At 40.7% G+C, this 21,569-nt stretch overlaps 2 protein-coding genes across 5 annotated transcripts; one reads left to right on the top strand and one right to left on the bottom strand.

Annotated features, from left to right (window-relative positions):
- Nucleotides 1-541: 541 nt before the first annotated feature.
- On the top strand, nt 542-6,701 carry LOC147181480 (uncharacterized). Of its 4 annotated transcripts, XM_086088651.1 has the most exons (4): nt 542-1,702; nt 1,800-1,895; nt 1,964-2,709; nt 3,258-6,701. In XM_086088651.1, exons 1-3 carry the CDS (start codon nt 1,598-1,600, stop codon nt 2,696-2,698), a joined length of 936 nt encoding a protein of 311 aa, XP_085944777.1. In that variant the 5' UTR covers nt 542-1,597; the 3' UTR covers nt 2,699-2,709; nt 3,258-6,701. The 4 variants fall into 4 exon arrangements, 2 of the variants coding, with proteins under 2 accessions (XP_085944777.1, XP_085944769.1); XR_015096447.1 differs by having other exon boundaries at nt 1,800-2,345; XR_015096448.1 differs by having other exon boundaries at nt 542-854; nt 1,672-1,702; nt 1,800-6,701.
- A 5,547-nt stretch (nt 6,702-12,248) lies between these two features.
- On the bottom strand, nt 12,249-21,289 carry metrnla (meteorin like, glial cell differentiation regulator a). The gene is made up of 4 exons (XM_086097289.1): nt 20,914-21,289; nt 14,352-14,740; nt 13,223-13,282; nt 12,249-13,141 (listed from the first exon to the last, which is right to left on the bottom strand). Exons 1-4 carry the CDS (start codon nt 21,030-21,032, stop codon nt 12,822-12,824), a joined length of 888 nt encoding a protein of 295 aa, XP_085953415.1. The 5' UTR covers nt 21,033-21,289; the 3' UTR covers nt 12,249-12,821.
- Nucleotides 21,290-21,569: the final 280 nt, after the last annotated feature.

Raw genomic sequence — 21,569 nt, forward strand, 5'->3', positions numbered from 1 at the left:
TTATGTGCAACAAAGAAAACAAACAAACTAACTTAAAATAGCTCCTTCCTTAGGTTACCAAGCAAATAGACCATGAATGAATATTTCATTTTTTTTCTCTTCTTTTTTTTATTACAGTAATATTGCAGTCGGTGGCTGACTGGTTAGCAGTTTTCTTTTTCTTCCATTTTTTTGCGCCGATGAGATAACTTCTATTTGATGCCATTACGGTGTCTGTTTTGTTTAGTACTCTGACAGCTACCCATCTACCTTTCCCGTGAGTTAGCAAATCATTCTCACACAGTTAGTGACGTAGAGACTCTATGTCACGAACTGTGTGACACAAAAACACCAGCCACTGCTTATCATCACAGTTTATTTTATTTATATCCTATGTTTATTTTTTTTAAGCATAAAAGGCATGTAATAAACAAATATTAGAAACAGATAAAGACAGGACATTTTTTAATCGTTCTCAGGTAAGACTACACATAGAGCTTGGGGGCCCCCTGGTGGCTTGGGGGCCCTAGGCAACCGCCTTTTTGGCCTATTGACCGTATGCACGTGACGTCACAGCCATCATGGGGAACGCCCCCTCCGGGACGCTGGACGACAAAAGAGCCACTTGCCTGTATTGTAACCATTGAATCTCGTACAGCGTAAAGTCCTTTATCTAATCGATTATCTTATAAAATGGTCATATCTTGCTGTGCGGTCGGTTGTACAGACAGACAGACAAAGGAGTAAACCAAATGTTGCTTTTTATCGCATACCTACTAATGAAGACAAACGACGTTGATTGATAACTGCAATCAACAGAAAGGACTGGCAGCCCACAAAGTATTCACGGATTTGCAGCCATCTTTTTTTGCGAGGTTAGTAGATAAATGTTGTAATTAGTAGATAAATGTTCATACATTTTACTAGTAAACCTACACTCTAACAAAGATTGTAACAAAGGTGTCGAATTGCGTTTCATAACATCATCACAGCGTTTCAAGATAGAACGGACTATGTAAAAATAAGTCAGTTAGCATGATAAACAAGTTTTACCTTTGCATTACGATGTATATTGTCCCCCGGTGTGAGCGTAGCATCTCGTCCCAGAGATTCAGCCAGCGACGAGTTTTTGAATCAGAAGAGACGGCATTGACTACATAATGATATAGGTCTTGCGCTGTGAATTCCGGCAAAGTGGGTGATTTGATTGACTTGGTAAAAACAGCAGGCAACAGAAGGTATGGGGCTGTTTTCAAACTAGCGATCTCCAACTTAAGTAAATATCGCGCTCCATGTGTCCCGACTAAATGTGCAACTTTGACTGACAGGCGAACTTCAGTTGTAGTAGTCTATGCTTTATCACCATATTTTTATTTAATCAGCGAACGCTTAGAAAATAAAGTGACACCTTTTTTAAATTGTGGGTAAATCATCTTCCAAAACCAAAAGGGTCACATATTGGATTATTTCCCCTCAAACTTATTAAACTTATACACTTATACAAATTTCGACATTTCAAAATCACATATTAAAAGAAACTCAAAGCAACCAACTTGTTCAAAAATACTTTTGGGGATGTGAAACCACAAAGAGTTTTGACAGCCTGGAAGCAGACCCAATGCAGGCCATTTCCCGACATTCCTTGCCCGGTCGTCATTGTTGTGAAACAAACCTTTTTTCAACTTTTTCAAGTATTTTGAATTTTTACTCATCACTCAGGAAGGTAAGTGCAGTACTTACTAGTTTTAAAAAAACAACCAGCAAATCTAGCAGTGCTGTACTCATTATACGTTCTAAGTAAAACTGTTGTGCTTGTCCAGTCGGTGTGGGATCATTGGCTACGTCAGGTGTCGCTGTCGAAGTCCTGTGTCGTGGGAGTCTGTGTTTCCCGTCGCGTCAAGCTAAGCCTCGTCACAGTTAAGTCGTCTTTGTTTCAGTCTAGTTGTCTACGTATTAGTCTAGTTATATTAGTCTTGTTGTCTAGTCGTCCTCGTCAGTTAAGTTGTCCACGTTCAGCCAAGTTCTGCCAAGTCAACCCCGTCAAGCCAGTCCAGTCATGGCGACCCGTCTGCCCCCATCTCCTCCAGTCCTCGTCCTCTCACCCGTCCCCACTTTTTCCAATAAAGTTTCTCCTTTTGTTCACAATTCCTGTCTCCCTGATGTGTCTCCTCGCCTTTGGGTCCACCCTCTCCTACGTCCACCATTTCATGACAGAATGATCCCACCAACCAAGGACCCAGCTGGCGGCATATGGACCGTCCCGGCTTCATGGCAGCCTCTGCCGCTGCAGCCCCCGGCCTCTAGACTTTTCGTCTTTGCCACTGCCGCCGTCTCAAAACCATCTGGGAGCCGTCCCTTGGTGAAGGGTACTGTCATATTTCGGTTTTGTATGGGTTATGGTTTTGTTTATTTTGGTGTGTTTGTTGTGTCTCTCTGTGATTGGTGTTTGTCTTGTGTTTCCCCTGTCTCGTTATGTTTGATTATGTCCACCTGTGTGCCTGTTCCCTTCCTAGTGTGTTTGACCAATCGTTGCCTTCTTCCTATTGTGTTCCCCAGGTGTGTCTCATTAGTGTTGGTGTATTTAGTCTGTTGTTTGTCCAGTCGGTGTGGGATCATTGTCTACGTCAGGTGTCGAAGTCCTGTGTGGGATCATTGTCTACGTCAGGTGTCGAAGTCCTGTGTGGGAGTCTGGGTTTCCCGTCGCGTCGCGTCAAGCTAAGCCTCGTCACAGTTAAGTTCTCCACGTTCTTGCTAAGTTCTCCACGTTCTGCCAAGTCAAGCCAGTCCCGTCACGGCGACCCGTCTGCCCCCGTCCCCACTTGTTCCAGTAAAGTTTCTCCTTTTGTTCACAATTCCTGTCTCCCTGATGTGTCTCCTTGCCTTTAGGTCCACCCTCTTCTACGCGTGCCGTTTCATGATAACATAATACTGAATATTTGCAGAAATGTTATTTTTGTTGTACTCTATACGCAACACATGCTTTATATTTCAATTAGTTTGAAGGAACACTTAAACGCTAACTATGAAACACTCCACTGCGTATGTGTACAGGCTTGGAGACTATTTGGCCACAAGGTAAACTATTTTTTTAAAGCGGTTTAGAACCCCCAAAATGCTTAAAGGTGCTTGATTTCCTGAAAAGAGCCCCCTATTTGGGACTTTTTTTGTTCTCCAGTAGGGGGCAGCATGTATCCAACAAATGTGTTTTCACTTCTCCTTTTCTCTCATGAGTTCAAAATCATTTTTGCTCCAATCTATCCGTCCATTTTTTCTTTCAGACAGCCAATTTGTCCTCATTTGTGTTGCGGGTGAGATGCAGCTTTACTCAGCTGACTTTTGGACGAGATGGTGAATACACCCGACTATGGACGCCAACCAATCGGTGGGCACATATGCAGACAAGCGTTCAAGTTCACATTCACGACTCACTAATGATGCAATTTAAGCAAATGTCAGGTTTTGGAAAGTGGGAGAAAGCCGGAGTAACAAGCAAGACCAGAACATTGAAAATTCCACAAAGTGGGGGGGCCTGAGTTGAAATTCAAACCTGGGCCCTCTTACCATGAAGCAGACGTGCCAACCACTAGGACACCGCACCGCCTGCCGTTTGTCTGTCTCACTTAATGACTTCTTTGTCAGCAGTGTGTCGAAATCGTGGTCATTGGAATGAATGGCAATGACATCATTGTTATTGAATTACGAGAAGTCAGTTTTTATTAAATCAATCATCACACATCGGCCGTGACTAAATGAGGCAATTTGACTTCACATTAGAGTCACGGTCACAAAGGAGGGAAAAATAATACAAAAATGTCGTTCATTTCTTGGAAAAATAATCAAAAAATGTCATTCATTTCTTGGAAAAATAATGAACAGCAATTCCAAGAAGGTTAATGGAATGAAGTGGCCACCGAGTGACTGGCCAATGACAGTCAATTTAAGTTAGCTGTTGCTTGTTGCACTAAAGAAGTGATCATCCTCTAACAGAGTAGTCTCAAACTCAATTTATCTGGAGGCTATTGGACTGGAGGTTTGAGTCTGTGTATGGACTGCATCGAGTATTACTGTATTCCACATAAAAGAGGTTCAAGTATTAAAAAAACAAAAAAAGTTCAACGAATTCAGTTTTTTATTAATAACTGTTACTTTGCACGTCTATGTAGTTCAGTAATCGTAGTAGTAGTAGTAAATCGGATTTCTTGAACACTGCAACTTTCTCTATTCAAGACAGTCAGGGTGCTCCTGTGTTAAAAAAGAAAAACACCCCATTCTGTCTTGTTTTTCTCGAAATTGGCTGTCGTCACCAACCTTTCTCTTCACGGTTGGGGTGGTTGCTTGGTGCCACTTCAGAATTACATTTTGCTGAAAGCTGTCATGAGTCTGAGTTATAGTAGCCCATAAGTGCATGCACACACAAACATACTTGCACTTATACAATTGTGATCGAATCCATAGACATAATGCATTTCCTAGCCCCTTCACCTAACCCCAACCATAACAAATGATTGCCTACCCCCATTCCTTACGCTAACCCCAACCATAACCAAATTCAAACCTAAACTCTAAAACCAAGTCTTGACCCTCAAAAAGTGGTCTTGGGTTGTGAGGACCGGTCAAAATGTCCTCACTTCACAAACACGTCCTCAATCTGTTGGTTAAAGACATGTTTTGGTCCTCACAATGTAGTATGTGCACACACACACACACACACACAAAAACTAACATTAAACTTTGATGTCAAGTAGGTGGGCTGCAATTGGCCCCGAGGCCGTAATTTTGAGACCCCTGTCGAAGAATGTGCACTTGTCTCCGGATTGGGAAACTTGTAATACAACAAGTAGAGACAAAGAAGTGAAAGAATGAAACAAACATGGCCGTCAGCCCGCGCTCAATTGATTGCTTATGCTTTTGTGGTTTGGATTTTTTTTTTTGTCTCTGTAAACAGGCCAGATTTGCAAAGTGCTTTTGATTGTTTTGTTTTTTTCGTTTTTGCAAAGAATGCAAAATTTCTGCAATCTGATCTCGGAAGTAGCATTTTTTTATGTGGGGAAAATACTACAGGGGCTCCAAGCGTTCCTACGATACATCAAGGAAAACTACAATACCAACTCCTATAAGACTTAAAAATAACTTGCCATTGCAACCCAATTACAATGGGTGATGATGCTACAAATTTATAATCAGCAACATATCGTGCATGTGCACATAACCATTACCAACGACCCCCCCCCACCCCGCCCCCATTTGACCCCTCAGCAGCAAGGCTCAACTTTCCCCCGACTTGGCCTTTCTCCTCCCAGCTGAGCGTTCAGCTGCTGCCAGCTCACAAGTCAAGCCTCCAATAATCCAGCAGATGGCGCTGCGGAGAAAGAAAAGTTGGATGCATTTTATGTTTCAACTATCATTTGGTTTCCTTTTTTTTTAAAAATGGTTTAGTTAATGATACGGTTAATCTATAGTAATTTTATAGTGATAATTAGCAGTTATTTGAAGTTCAATGTATTGAGATTTTGTTCGAGTGTAAAAGCACTGATTTGCTTCTTGTGTTAAAATGGTGCAATGAATTGCAATGCATAGCACCGAATTGTTTGCACATGTCGTTTATATTTACAGTAATGCCAATTTAAGTCAAGCAGATTCAATTGCAATATAAATGTGTATAAATAAAACGAGTTGAATTCGTTCCATGACCATGCTCACAACTCAAAACGCTCATATCGCAAATCATCTCTCCTAAATGAAATGAATGGAAATGACTCAAAACGTGCTCCTCATATAATGAAAATGAAGGTAAGGAGTACAAGAAACAACTTGAAAGAATTTAACATTTTATTTGAAAAAAAATTCAACCACAGAAGTGGAGGTATCGCTGCTCTTTAGCCTATTCCAGTCATTTGCTTTCCATATCAAATCAGGCATTGACACTTTGGGCCAATCAGTCCAAGTTGAAGGTCAACATTGGGGAGGACGTGTCAACGTTTGCCATCATTCCCAGCCAGCCCAACATTTCCATCACATCCGCTCTGCTGTGGACAAACAAAGCGTTTACTTGCAACAATCCATCACGGCCACATTTGGCCTCCGTCAAATGTCACATGTTCAATTGCGCCGTCCATCACATGCCAACAAAGACCAACGACGGCTCCTTTCCACGTCGAGGCCACGCCCACGTTCACCAGCTATTCAAGCTCCACTCAGACGCGAACGTCTTCTTTTTTTTTTACCCCACAAGCAAGGTCAGAGGTCGGAGGGGCTTGACCCGGTTGCCGTGCAGAGTTGTTCGTCGTCGGGCCAAACTTGTTGTGGTTTGAAATCTTCTCACAGCAAAGCAAATGCTTGCTGAGCTTCTTGTTACATTTAAAAATAGAACTATAAATGATAAAGTATCTACATTTTCTTGCAGATGGCAAGATGGTATGGGCAGATCTAGACATTCCCCCCCTACTTTTTTGTTAACATTTTTTTTAATGTTTAAAAAAAAAAATCAGTAAATGAAATTAAAGATTTTTTTCAAGCTAATTATTATATTTATTTTAAAAATTACATATTTTTTTATAATTATTATAATTCTTAATGCTTTGGCATGAATAATGATTATAAATAAAAGTCCTGTGATTGTCTGTCATCTGTTGTCAGAAAAATAAATAGCATAAAATAAAAACAGGAATAAAATAAGTAAATAAATACAAATCTGTTTTTTTAAGTCAAACATAAGATAAAAGTGTATTTTAAAATAATAGTATACAATATCTTAAAATAAAAAGTAAGAAATATACTGTAAAAGTTTTTTTTTTAAGTTAAAGAAATGCAATAATTAAAAAAAAAATCCAGCATTTTCCATTTTTTAGCATTGTGAATAATACTAAAAATTAAATAAATTCATTTAAATAGAAATAATATTTGACTGTTGGGATAGGCTACACTCCACAGGACAAGCATTATAAAATGAAATAATAAAATATAATACAATTAAAAAAACAATTTGAGAATTCAGGAGGCGGATGTCCATGATTTTGTGAGTACTAGTGCTACAACATCAAATCAAATTCAGGCATATTTTTCTGTTTTTATGCATTTGAGGACTTATCTACTTGCAAGATTGTTATCTGCTTCAACTCATCCAAAAACCATTTCAAATGAGATGGATGGGTAGGTACAGTACATTATTAGATAGATAGATTAGATAGATCCTGATTATCATGTCTTTTACAGAGTGCAGACTTCCATTTCAAGTATCTGTCAATCAACTGCCCTGTGGGATGACATCATGAGAAACTGACCCCTCCCCCGCTGTTGCCATGGTGCTGCTGCAAAGGGAACTGGATCCCAGTAAATGAAGTCTGTGGGGGGGTGCAAACATATTAAAAGTCATCTGAACACTCCCCTGCAAGCGGGGACACAAGGAGGTCCCATGTGGCCTCTGTCCAACACGTGACTTCTCTCAGGGACAAAACTGGGCAAAGATAAGACTAGAAATGAAGGATCTCCCCCAAGGTTCAACAATTGTCTTCATGAGGAGCAGCACAACCTTTTACATAGACTTCAAAAATATTTATTATATAATATTATTATAATAGTTTGGTAAGCCATTATAGGGTTTGCTCAAGTTACCAATAGACAGCACATTTCAAAATACTGTTTTGTTTTTTTAAGATCAAAGCAACTTTATTAGTGCCACCGTGGGAAACAACTTTGGGGTGAAAGTTTGAATATTTTCAGGCATTTTTAGAGATATGTATGAAGCCCAGTTTTTTGTTTTGTTTTGTTTGACCAGGCCCTCCAAAGCACTTTAGAAGATCAGAAGTGCACAGCACAAACCCCACATTGTCTTCGATACCTGATCATGACATGTTGACCTGAAAGACAGCCGATACCGTTCGCCACAAAAGGATCACATGACCACCCGCAGGAGGATTAGGCGCAGGTGGGAAAAGGACTCACACTTGATACTTGTGTTCATTCAACTGACTTTTTAACTTCTTTACAAGAACCCAACATCTTAATCAATGAAGATCTCAACCAGAAGCTGAGCCGCACTGTGTTTGTTTACGGACAAGGCGAGTGGCTCACGGTTGTAGTTGTGGTTGTTATCATTTTCATGGCTCATGGAACACTTGTGGCAAATTTTCCTGAGGCACAAAATGATGTGGAGGGCGCACGTGTCATTTAGAAGAAGGTTCCAGTTAACTCATTCACTGCCATTGACGGCTATAGACGTCAAAATTTATTTCGAACTAATTATTAGTTTCACATTTTTTCCCACTTTTGTTAACAAGAGTATGAAAACCTAAAAAAATATTTACTGTACATTTAGAACAGATATCAAATTTGTGATAATCGTGAGTTAACTAGTGAAGTCATGTGATTAATTACAATTACACATTTTATTTGCCTGATGCCCCTAATAAAAAAAAGAAGAAAAAATTATTAAAAATTAGGGGTGTCAGACGATTAAATTGTATATCTGTTCTAAATGTACAATAAAAAAATTATAGGTTTTCATACGCTTAACAAAATAAAATAGTTCAAATGAATTGTTGACGTCTCTAGCCGTCAAAGGCAGTGAATGAGTTAATAACCATGTTTACAAAAGGAAAAAAGAAAACCGACGCTGCTCAAGCAAAAATAAAATGAAGAAGAATGCATGTCATGCGTTTTGTCGTGAGTACAACGTCAAGCATGTTTCCAATGCGTCACACGCACGCACATATTTTCAGTTGTCGAGAGTTTCAGTTGGGCGAACACGAGACTGGTTGCTCGAGTTGAGCGAGCGGCACAAACACATTGATGACGTTGCTGATTGCTTTTCTACGTTGACGACACTCATTGGAAAAGTGACACATAATGCCATCATCCCCTTTTCTTTTCATGCTGAATTCATGACGTCACTTTCTTGTCGTAGAGTAGAAGTAAAGAAGTAGAAGGAAAGTCAAATGTTTACAAATGAGCATTTGGGAAAACGACAATAAAAATGTCAAATAGAATCATTTCAATAAACAAATGCAACACAACAGTAGAAGACAAATAAAACAAAACTTGGTAGATGAATACGTGTTCATTTGCTTACGCTGTAAAATGAGGCTACAGAAATGGCAGGAAAAAAGCCTGCTAGAACAGCTGAACTTTACTGGGGTTCATCAGAGTCACTTGAATTGGTGGCAAGTGTATGCTGACTCCCTAAAGTGATGGGTTCATTCACCCCAACCAACTGACATTTAACAAAGTGGTTGTAATCGCAACTTAATAACTAAAGTAAAGTAAGTAAAACAAGTCAGGAAAAGCTCACTAGAACATCTGAACTTTTGGTTATGGCACTTCAAATTTTGTCAGGTGTGTGCTGACTCCATGACTTTGAATGTGAGGGTGAGAGAACATTTTGAAGAGGGTGTGCACACTTGTGCAACTACATTCGTTTTTTATTTTTACTTCCTCTCTCATCCAGAATTTCTTTTTCTTCAGGTTTTCTCTTCATCTAAATTTTTTCTATCACCAAAAGTCAACAAGCATTTCAACAGTGGGGGGGGTAGACTTTTCATATACGCTGAGGTCATGTATGGCGGCCTCCTACGCTACTATACACGCTACTATACTATCTGGAAGCCAGGGTGTGTGTGTGCTGGGGTTAGAGCTCTCTCTCGCTCTCTCTCTCTCTCTCTCTGTCTCTCGCACATCACATGCACACGCACAGACGAAGAAAAGCACAGAGGCTCCATTGATTCCAGCTAATCAAGACAGCCAGGCTCACGGAAGCTGCACGCGTTTGTGTGCGCGTGCGTGTAGTGACGACATTCCTAACATTCCAGCACTTCCCGAAGAGGCCTAAAATATTAGCCACTTGGTCTCCCCGCAGCAGTTTCATGTGCGTGTGTTTGGGGGTCCGCCTGCTTTTTGTTTTTGCCTCCTTTTCTTTCTTGTTTCTTGTTGCCCCCCCCCCCCCCCCCTCCCATGATTGCATGCACGAGACGGGAAACACAAAGAAGAGACAAGGCGTGACCTCGCGGCCAGCAATTATGTCCAAAAAGTCGCGTGCTTCAAAAAAAAATATACCAAAAATTGCATTGAATCAATTAGCTGCACCCTGTCAAGCGTATAATAAATAAATAAATAAATAAATAATAACCTAAGATAATTTCAATGGGTTCTTGAAGCAAAAATCCTTTTGACTTATTCACCGCTATTGACGTTAAAAATTAATTGTAACTATTTCTATCAGTTAACTTTTTTTTATTGTAAATTTAGAACAGATATAAAATGTATGATTAATCGTTAGCTACCTAGTGAAGTCATGTGATTAATTACAATTACAAAATTTTAGTTAATAATCTAATTAAAATATAAAAAAAATTAATACAATTATTATATATTTTTTTATCATAATTAATCGCATGACTTCAATAGTTGACTCACGATTAATCACAAATTTTATATGTTGTAAATTTAAAAAAAATATTCCTAGGTTTTCATAAAAAATGAAATGAAATGAAAAAAAAGTTAAACTAATAGAAATAGTTCACATGAATTTTTGACGTCTATAGCCACCAATGGCAGTGAATGAGTTAAAATAAATTAGGCCAATTAATATTTGAAATATTGAATTAAATTGAGTTTACACGTGATTGGAATTTATTTTTAATATTATTTACTGAATCACCAAATACAATCACAAGTTAAATATCTGGAAAATCTAAACAAAATCTCAGTTTTTTGCCCTTGTTTTTCCCCCCAATAACATTTGATTTTTTTAAATATATATTTTTAGCATATATAAATACTAAATCATATCAATACACATTTTTTGTTGTTTTGCCTGAAATATTTTCACTAAATGCTAAATTAAAAATAATTATATGAATTGAGTAATAAAATAATCTGTATTTTTTGTACTTCTGCTTTTATTTCTTAAAAAAAGGTTTTTTTTAAATAAACATGGTATTATACGTCTATAACAAATATAGTATCTAATCATTTCAGAAGAAAATAATTAAACACGTTTAATTTAAAATGATAGGAGACACATAATAAGTGCAAAGTTATCCCTTAAATATTGTTAAAAAGTAATTATCGTTTTTTTAATATATATATATATATATATATATATATATATATATATATATATATATATATATATTCCCCCGATAACATACAAAAAAAAATATCTTATATATATTAAATATTATATATACTGTATTCCCCCCCCCCCCCCCCCCCCTAAAGAACTGTGAAGGGAAGCGTGTTGTAATTCCAAAGCAGCGATATGCCCCACTGACCTTCCCCGTTCTCGTCTTCTTCGTGGCGGCGTCAAAAAGTGAGACGGTTCCCAGTGTGGGCCGGTTGCCATAGCGATGCTGTTTGCCTTTCCCACGTCAATCCGAGTTTGGATGGCGGCGCAGTCACAGGACGGAGCGACACGTGGGCGACCCGCGCTACAAAAATCCGGCAGAAGTTCTGAGGCCTGAGCGCTGAACTGAACGGCGTTGGCGTCAGTTGAGCTAACGTGAGGATGCTAGCCACATATTAGCCGTTAGCGCCATTCTCAATGCTGTCTGACTGCTTCAAGTGCACTCACTCACTCACTCACTCACTGTCCAGACTGTGAATGAATGGCGCTTGCACAAAGCCACTGATGGCTAATAAGACAGCTAACAAAAGTTTTTGTTGCGTGGTTAATATTTGACTCATTTAGCCACTTTTAGCAGTAAGAAGTTAATATATTGTCTATAATTAACTTGAAAACTTCATGATTTGTCATTTACAATAAAAACCTTTACAAACACAGTTTGCCACTTACTGTGACTGAAAATGAAATCACAGGTGCTCAGAGTTTAGGTAAGAGTCGACCAGTCACCTGTTTTCTGGGTTTGGTCATGTGACTGAGCAAACAGCAATGATTGGTTGTTACCGAGCACATGTGATGTCATCTCAGTCGACAAGTGGCAAAATGTGTTTTTAAAGGTGATAATTGTTCATGAAAAATAATTAGTTATCCATATTTTTTCCCAAATCTATTGTTTTTACTAATTTTCTGCAAAATTGTGATTGTTTTAATTAACTTATTTCTATGCTTTTATTCTTTTCTTATTCAAATTTTATTGTACCTATGTAAATGAGTTTTGTATTTGTCTTTTTTTTAAATATAAAACTCAATGTTATTTTTATGCTTTTGAGTGTATTTTATTTGTATTTTGTTTGTTTACATTTGACTACAACTTTTTTGTCTGTTAACTTCTTCACTTTTATTTAGTCTTTAAAAAAAAAAGTTTATTCAAAAATATGTACATATGTTTTTATTTTACAGTCAGTCAATTATTGATCTAAAAATAATCATCCATCCATTTACTGAATCGCTTATTCGTCAAAAGGGTCGCTGGGGTGCTGTAGCCTATCCCAGCTGTTTCGGGCAGTAGGCGGGGCACACCCTGAACTGGTTGCCAGCCAATCGCACGGCACATATTCATACATTTAAAACGTAATAAATATTTTTTTTCAATATAACAAAGTGTGTCATCAAAGTACAAATGAATGTCGTTAAAGCACAATTTTAATCACAAGGGCAGAAACATTTGACTTGTTTTCTCCTCTCTTTTTTTTCACATTTTGGCATTTTGTAAACAAAATAAAAATAAGCTTTTGACTTATTTGATTTGTGTGATAGGAAATCTCTTCTGTACATCACGCTTTTCACAAAGCATGCGTTGCTGCCAAATATACACTTGTTTGTTCATTCACATTTTGTACACCAAGTGGGGTTCTGCTACATTTCATCCAAAGGGGGTCTCGACGACCACCTGTCAGTCTCAAATAAATCCCCAAATTGGGCCCGTGGGGGGGTCCTCCAAGCCCATTTAGTCCGTGTCCAGGTGACAGGGATTGGTCCCAAGTCTCTCGGCTTCTCTGTACAAGCGCAGGAAGTCCTTGTAGCGCGGCGCGCAGCCCATCCAGGCCTCGCCGAAGCGTAGCATCCCCGTAAAGAGGAAGTCGCCGTCGCCGGGTTTGATGGCGCACCGCAGCGGCACCATGATGCGTCCCGACCAGCGCCGTCCCCTTGGACCCCCGGGGACAAACACCTGCGTCTTCTGTCTGTGCAGGCGGCTGATGTCCACGCTGACGGACCAGCGATCCTCCTCCGCCTCCTCCTGCACCGCCCTGATGACGCCGCGTGCCACTGGACAACGTAAACGCACAAGAGTTACACACGATACTGTAATTGTGAAAAGCTGCTGTTGTGGTACACCAACACGCGTACCGAAGTCTTTGGTGCAGACTGCCATTAGGACCTCGGCGTCACTGCACGGCTGACAGGGTGCTAAAAAAGATGAAAAAAGATGAGGTTCATGAATGGTAAAACTACTTTGAAGTGACAAAAATGTGTTACAAATATTGACAATATTTTTTTGATATGATAAAAAACATTTGATTCGATTTTCACTATTTGTGGGCTGCCCTGGGGCCTCTCCTCACAAATATATAGATTGAGTAATGGAACGCCAACACTTGTGTACTGTAACATCAAATAATCGAGAGGGGGTCTCCGTTTTATCTGGTGGGTTTACGCTCAGAAAAATGCAAACAGAGAAGTCGGAGAGCTAAAAATTGTGTTGAGCGCCCGAAGCAAATCAGCAAATTGTGTTTTCAAACAGAACCTCAGGTGTTTTTGATTTTTCCTACTTGCTCTCTATAAAAGCAGAGCCGCGGCGCATTCGCGTGTCGACCATGAAACCCGACCGCAGGAATGAAAACGAGAGCCGAGTCGGCATCTCGCTCGGGTCACATCTGATGAAGACCACTTCACAGACCGTCGGAATATACCAGAACATCTGGACCCGGATCGAGTCCATCGCTAATAGCGCCGAGCCAACTAGGAACCACTTCAAGAAGTCATGAGAAATGACGAGGTCGCAATAACGAGGGAGGGAAAAGCTTCCCATGGAGGGAGTGACAGCGGAACATCTGCCCGGGAGAACATTGCGGCTGCACGGAGAACCATTTAGAAGAGAGGAAGTCGTTCATCCGTTCCCCGACACCAGAACGCCGGCTTTGTAAAGCGCGCCAGGACCGTCCGGGGCGGCCACATCACACAGTCGGTAATGACGCAGAATGTGGAGACGTGAGGCCGGACGGACGCCAAAACAGATGTGGAGACTTGGATGCTTTGACGGAGGGGAAGCAGGAGGGTGTTGTGGGGTGGGGGGAGGGGGGACGCTGGGCGGGGGCTGGGGGAGGGGGACGCATAACTGCCAGGTTTGAAGGTTCAGCAGGTACACGGCATGCTTCACTTTCATGGAGGAACATTTTGCTGTAGCTTCCATTTTACATACGCACACACGCACGCACTGGATTTTCAGGTGTAGATGCGCGTTGGGGGTTCCTCTTACCCTCGAAGGAGACGTCCTCGGATCCTAGCGTGTCGCTGACGAGCTGGTACTGGAAGGCGGTGATGCGCCGGCTGATGTCGGCGCGCGGGACGGCCTCGATGAAGAGCGCCCCTTCCAGGATGCTGAAGCAGCGCACCTTTCCCGCCGCCTGGTCCTCCTCGCGCAGCAGCAGGCGCAGCCGGCCGTTCAGGTCCAGGTAGACGTTGCTCCCGCTGGAGTCGGCGGCGGGCTTGACGCAGACGGAGAGGCGGGCGGCGGCGGGGGAGGCGGTGTTGGGCCGCAGGTTGACGATGATGGCGCCCGTGGGGTACAGCCACTCCAGCGAGCCCTGGGAGCAGCGCAGGTACACCTGCTCCACGTCACGCGCGTGCCCCTCGTGAGTCAGACCGCTGCACAACAATATGGAGACACGCGTGTGATCATATCAAATTCTAATAATATAAATTAATAATAATAATAATAATATCACTCAGATTCACCATTAGCTACAGTCCGGTCCACATTTTCAACACGTATTACTGCAGTAATGATTGAGAACTAAATGAGCAGGAAGAATGAGAATAACCACGAGCATACGATAAGCACACAGTCACAGTGGCATGTCAAGGCGCTTGTTATTCTATGATAAATAAAGTTGTCGTTAGCACACAGACGCAGTGCTTTTCTGCACATTGTTGGACGTGATAACCTGACAACGCAGCTCTCGTCTCGGCAGGGTTGGGAGGGTTACTTTTAAAATGTAATCCATTACAGTTACAAGTTACCTGCTAAGAAATGTAGTTTGTAACGTAATCCGAGAACCATAATATTAAAGTAATGTAACTGGGTTATTACATTATTGTGTAATATCCCCACAATATATATTCTATACAATGTGCCCCTGTTATTTGCGGGTGATAGAAACACGGGCAGCCTACAAATAGTAAAAATCCTTGAGTAATTAAAAAGCAGGTAATTGATTGATTGGTTGAAGGCCATATGCTGTTTTTGTCACTGAAAGCAACCACATCTCACAGTTTGATAGATAGATCGATAGAGTCGTCCAATGAGGATGACGATGCGTGACATCAACTGCAAAATGAACTTTGATCCCAGTCACAAGTTTAGCCGTGTATATGTTGTGCATGATGTTTAAATAGTGAATTGGTGGGAGGAAGATTTGTTTGGACGGTGTAACTCACATTATGGTTGTAGGCTAGCGGGCTAGCTAGCAAGAAGCTACAGCGCGTAGCATGCCGCTAGACTCTCATCTCAAACTTTCGCTCCGAGTAAGTTCCAGTGAATACCGGTCGTCATTTCCTCCTTCCGTCCGTGAAGCTTTTTTTAAACTGCCCGCGTGTGGAGTCAGTTTGTTCGTTCCCACCTCCCCGACATGTCGCAACGGTCCCACTTGCGCGGGCGTGCACGCGCTCTCTCTCGCTCTGTCCTTCTCTCTCCCTCTTTTGCACTCTCTCATCGTAGAAATTGTAATCCCTTGAAGTAATCCCCATTTTTAATAAATGTACCTGTAATATGATGACATGGTTTTTCCTGTTACTGTAATGGAATAGTTACTTTTTTTTTTGCAATCTGATTATGTAACGGCGGTACATGTATTCCGTTACTCCCCAAGCCTGCGTCTCGGTCATGTGAAATAAAAAACGGCCGTCGCGTTGCGTATTCAACGGGGGCTTCATTCGCATTTCAGAAGCAAACAATTTCACTTCAGTTGCAGAATAAAAAGTTTGATCGCTGTAAACTAGCGCGTAGCTGCTACGTACGCAAGAGGGTTAGGGTCAGTGAAGAGAAAAAAAGGCTGGCAGGATTTTGACTTTATTATCAGAATTCTGAGAATAAAGTGAGACTTCTGACTTTAAAGTTAGAATTCTCACTTTAAAAATCAAATCAAAATAAAACATTGAGCAACATTTGCTTTTACTTTGACAAGAATCGTCAACATTTTTGCATATTTTCTGACCTGTTACGAACCAAACTAGTAACTGAACTTTAATATATGTCTTGTCAATTTGAAATAATGTTCTGTTTTTAAATAAAGGGATGACAATTAAAACCTTTTTTTATCCTGTTAATCAGCAAAATACGTCGACAGATTAAAATAACAATTAGTTACAGCTCTACAATAAAAATTTGACCTCGTACCAAACTAAACTGAACCAATTGATGGATAAGGGGTTCAAGAATTCTTAGTTCTTCCCAAAGTACTCCACAGTATCGTATTTCCACGACTAAAAGTGCAGAAAAGTGGGACGGTACTGGACAAGACTGATCAATGTTTACTACTGGCTGGGTATCGTGTCTAATTTCCCCGATATGATTTCGATTCACAAGAGTTCAGTTCGATTTTATTTCCCCCTTGCTTCAATGGATTCACTTCAATTCAATCCGATATTGATTAAATATGGAACATCAAGTATTCTTAAACATCAAGGACATGATAAAAAGTCCACAAACATTAAATTCCAAATTAAATTTTGTGGAGGCAGTAAAAGGTTAAATGATTTTGAATATTAATGAAAGTAGCACGTATTATAATCACTTAAGTGTTACGCAAACATTGACATCAGCAAGGATGAGACAAAAATATGTTCATAATTCTAATTCAATCATTGCAAATATAAATTAAACAGATTCAGATTTTTCTTAAAGGATCTCTGTGCAGTTTGTCACCTTTTTACTCGCAACTGCCACCTCTGGCCTAAAGCGTAACTGCAGCATCTGTGTCAGGCTCGTACACACGATCTTAAGTGCATGCCACATGTCCGATACAGTTCGGTAAACCCTGATCAGGCGTGGATTCCCAACACCTCAACTGCCAGCCCAAAAATGGGTGTTGGTACGGGTCAGATATTTTGGGACACTTTATAATGGAAAAATCAAAAATATATTCACACAGTTAAACTTGTTGGTTGGAAACAGGCAACTTCAGGACCTGCTGAGTGCCAAGGCATTGAACAAGCAACCTGACTGGTGGCGATTTTTTTTCTTTAGGCCTAAGCCATTCCGATATTTACTGACACACAGCACAAGAACTTTGAAAATATCAAGGTTTTTGCCAGGCCTCGTGTGTACAAAATTTCAAGACTACTCGTTTCGGTTTAGACCCTAAAAACAACATCAATTTTCTCTGCAAAAGGTGTATCACCACAGCAACAGCATGGGACAAATGACTAATCTTTCAATCAGGGCTGTGCGATAAATCGATTTTTTTAGATTAATTTGAGTGTTTTGTTGTGGACGGTTAAAAAATATATAACATCGAGATTTCCCCCCCTTTCGTTGCGCCGCGCCCGCGGCTTTCGCCCCCCATGGGCTTCCGTAGCGTTAGCTCTGCTAGTCGTGTCCTCACACTCCATACGGGAGGAACTATTTAGTATTTGATTCAAGGTAGAAGTTTTGCACATCGATACAAGACATATGGTTACTTTTGTTAACTGATAAAATAAAATAAAAACGTTTTAAGTTCTTGGTTTATGTAAAAAAATATATATATAAAAAAATAAATAATAATATAAAATCTGGGGGGAAAAAATTATCATAAATCGAATGTTTTGTTTAAAAAAAATCTGAGATTTTATTTTTAGGCAAAATCATTTTAATTACATTTGAATCTTAAACACCTTCAGATGAAACACTCAAAGTTTGAAGATGATTGGCTATACTCTGTGGGAGGAGTTGGTTCAAATATGACCTTCAAAATAGGCCAAAAATGTCACCCAAATCCAAAATAAATTCAAAATGGCCGACTTGCTGTTAGTCAAGTCAAGTCGATTTAGCATATGGCTACAAAACCCTTTTTTTGTAGGTCTTGTCTCTGTTACATATGCTTCCCAGTTTTTGTAGATATAGGTTGAATTTTCAACCAGGGGTGTTTGATTAAAAATGTATATGGGGCCATTATTATTTTATTATTATTATTATTTTTTTTTACAAACTGCACAATAACCCTGTCAAATATATAGTAAATGTTTTGCCAGGCCTGATGCGTATTGGTGGGGCCCTAGTTTTTCTGACTGTTCTCCTTGGTTGAAAATGGAAGAACTCTAGGAAACTGCTGCAGTGGAAAGGGGGCCAAACTGCCCCCCCCCCCTCTTTCCCTGTGGAGCTGTGGCCAAACACACCCCTGGCAGGCTGCCTTTGGAGGCAGAAGTGCATGAATAGCCGTCCACAGGGGCCTCGGAGCAGACAAGGGCCGCAACAGTAGCCGCGAATACTCTGTGCGAGTGCAAATGCAGGTCACGCAGCCGACCTCCCTGGATCTCAATCCGCCAAAGGCGGCCGAGGAGGCTTGCCCGGGAAGCACCTCGGCCTGTGGCGCCGGCGTCCACCCGACGACCGCCTGCCCAATTGAATGCCACGGAAAAAAACTCGTCCGTCAGTCATTCTGCGGTAAAAAAAAAAGAGAAAAAGGCCGGAGGCAGGAAGCCATCAGCGGCCGAGCGGCGTGCCAAGCGCGCGGTCGGACGCCGGTGGGAGAAACGCCCTGTTTCCTGAAAATGAGATTCCCCAGCCCCCCCCAAATCCCCCACTGTTATGAACGCGGCATACATCTGAAAAGCAGAACGCGTAGCGGGGCACACGCAGCTTGGCTCGGCGTGCCTTTAATTAACTCAAGCCTCGTCCCACTTCCATCATTTCTGCATGCTATTAAAGGATCTTAGTCAACAGGCTGCTAATGAACACCAGATTATTGGTGCGCGGCTCAAAGCGGTGAACGGTATGCCCCTCCTGACTGGAGGATTAGAGGGGGGGGGGGTGGACTCAACCACAGTATTCAGGCCAACCTTTAAAGCGCAAAACACATTTCAGCAGATGGGGGTGCGACCAAACTTGTGATTATCATTCTCACTGGATGCTGATTTTTTTAGGGTTTGTTTTTACTAGCGTATCCGCTCATTCGCACTTAAGTAATCACATGTCAAACGCATCGACTCCCCACAGTCACGGCAAACTGGCCGAGGAGGTGGAGCCACATTCGCTGATACACGTTTATGAAACAAGACAAACAGTCACAGCACAAATACGACATGGCAACACTCGCCGCCACCTGCTGTAGGCCACAACTCACACCCAAGCCTCACACGCAGGTTAACCAGCCAACCAGACTGACTTCACTAGGCCAATACCCCTTACAGGCACATATCCAAAACACAAATACTACAGTACATACAGTAGTTACACTTCATAAAAGCTGCTTATTTCTTTACATTCTGGTCTAATATGTTATATTATTGAAACAATTCTGCAACATCAATGTGTAATAGTTGGATATTAGCTATTATTTAAAATGCTACATTTTAAGCCTTTACACAAAAATTCTGAACATTTTCCTCAAGCAGACATCATGGACAGAAAAGATGTGTACTGCTTTCTAAGCATCCTTTCCAATGTTGCTTACAGCCACTATGGAATCTTGGGTTGCTAAAATGTGATTCATTTGTAGTCTTTCTTATTAGTTGATATCATTTATGTCAATGTCATTGCCATATACGTCGGTTTTGCATGAAAACAATGCTTTTTCTTCTTCCTAAGCATCCTATGATCGCAAAAAACTTTGGGGCATTCACAATTGCGAGGGGATTGCTCGTGCTAGTACGATGTTTTGTGATACATTATATATGTCAATATCATAGTTGGATTCATATACAATATACTGTATGTAGATGTGTATGTTCCCATCATGGAGGAACCACTTTTGAGTTGGAAAAAGATCGGGAAAATGCTGCTCAAATTTGCACAGGAGCTAGGAATTGTGTCTACAACTCATAAAGTTAGCTTATTTTAAGATATTTGTGGGGAATTATTGGGAAACGGCGTTATGGAATATTACTTTACATTTACAACAGAAGATACTTCATTAGAGAATCTTAGAGATTCATGGTATAATGTTCCCTTTGAAAACTACTAGGGGTGTGAATTGCCTAGTACCTGGCGATTTGATTTGATTCATATCACGATTCATAGGTCACGATTCGATTCGATAACGATTAATCCCGATGCAAATCTATAAATTGATTATTGCAAAAAAACATTTACTCAAATTTAGAGAATACTAATCAGTAAACTTGTACATGTACACTGTAAGATTGGTATGGAAATGTATTTATTTATCTGAAAATTCAGGAGCCACTGCATTTAACAAACAGGTTGCAGTCTGTTTCATGTTTGAACAGCACTGAAATAAAATATTATGGCGTAATGTTCCATTAATATAACATTCTTCCATGCTTAATGTGTGAATCCTAACCGTAAGTAAGACGTTTTGTTGAATATTCCCATAAAAAAATTGATGTTTAAATATCGATTCAGCCACATATCGAATCGATTCGATAATTGCGCGCCGTAATATCCCGATATATTGCCGAATCGATTTTTCCCAACACCCCTAAAAACTACTGACTAGTTGAGATGTTAGTTTCCTTTACAACTGTAAGTAGAATATCATGGAAAGGCTCCAGTTGGTTTCAGCAAAAAAATGGCTCCTCGAGTGTTTTTTTTTTTTTTTTTTGGTCTAAATTGTCTGGATACAAATATGCTTCCTTTTTTTTTCTTTTTTTAAACTCACCTGCCCTTCCAGCTGCACTGGTCGCTCGAGTACTGGCACAGAGAAGTCCGACATCGGCTGAGAACCAGGAGGAGGAGGAGAGGTAGCCAGGAGGAGGCTAGCCGCGACTGGCTGAGCATGTTTGTCTTCCTTCGCCTCTTCTCGGCCTCAAAGTGGCTTCAAAGTCCGCCGCCACATTTCCTTCTGGTCGTCCACTCAGCTTGGCTAACAACCCCGGTTTACTTTCCTTTTTTATCCTTCTGTAAATAGCTTCTGTGTTAAAAGTTGAAACTTCCTTCGTGGGTTCGCTTCTCCGCCACCGTGGATTCTCCTCGTTCACACTTTTCAGTAATACTCTCCGAGCTCCGAGTTTCGACCGCGACCGTGAATGCTCCTCCCACGTCACGCCCCGTTCTCTCGTCGCTTGTGTATCCCCGTTAAGACGCATTCAAGTGATCACACCTTCGCTCGGATATTTCAGGGTCTAGAAAGGTGACTCGAAGTTGTTTTTTGTTGTGATAAAATATTAACAAGTATCCTTAAATCACAGATGGTAAAAGTACACAATTCACACTTTATGCAAGGGTATGTAAACGTATGAGCACAACTACAAGTTAAAGTAAGTAGCACAGGGTCTGAAATGTAGCCTACTGAAGTACAAAAGTAAACATAAGTTT

This window comes from Leptonotus elevatus, chromosome 1 (genome assembly GCF_054856555.1).
Source record: "Leptonotus elevatus isolate MCC_2025b chromosome 1, RoL_Lele_1.0, whole genome shotgun sequence".
Taxonomy (NCBI): domain Eukaryota; kingdom Metazoa; phylum Chordata; class Actinopteri; order Syngnathiformes; family Syngnathidae; genus Leptonotus; species Leptonotus elevatus.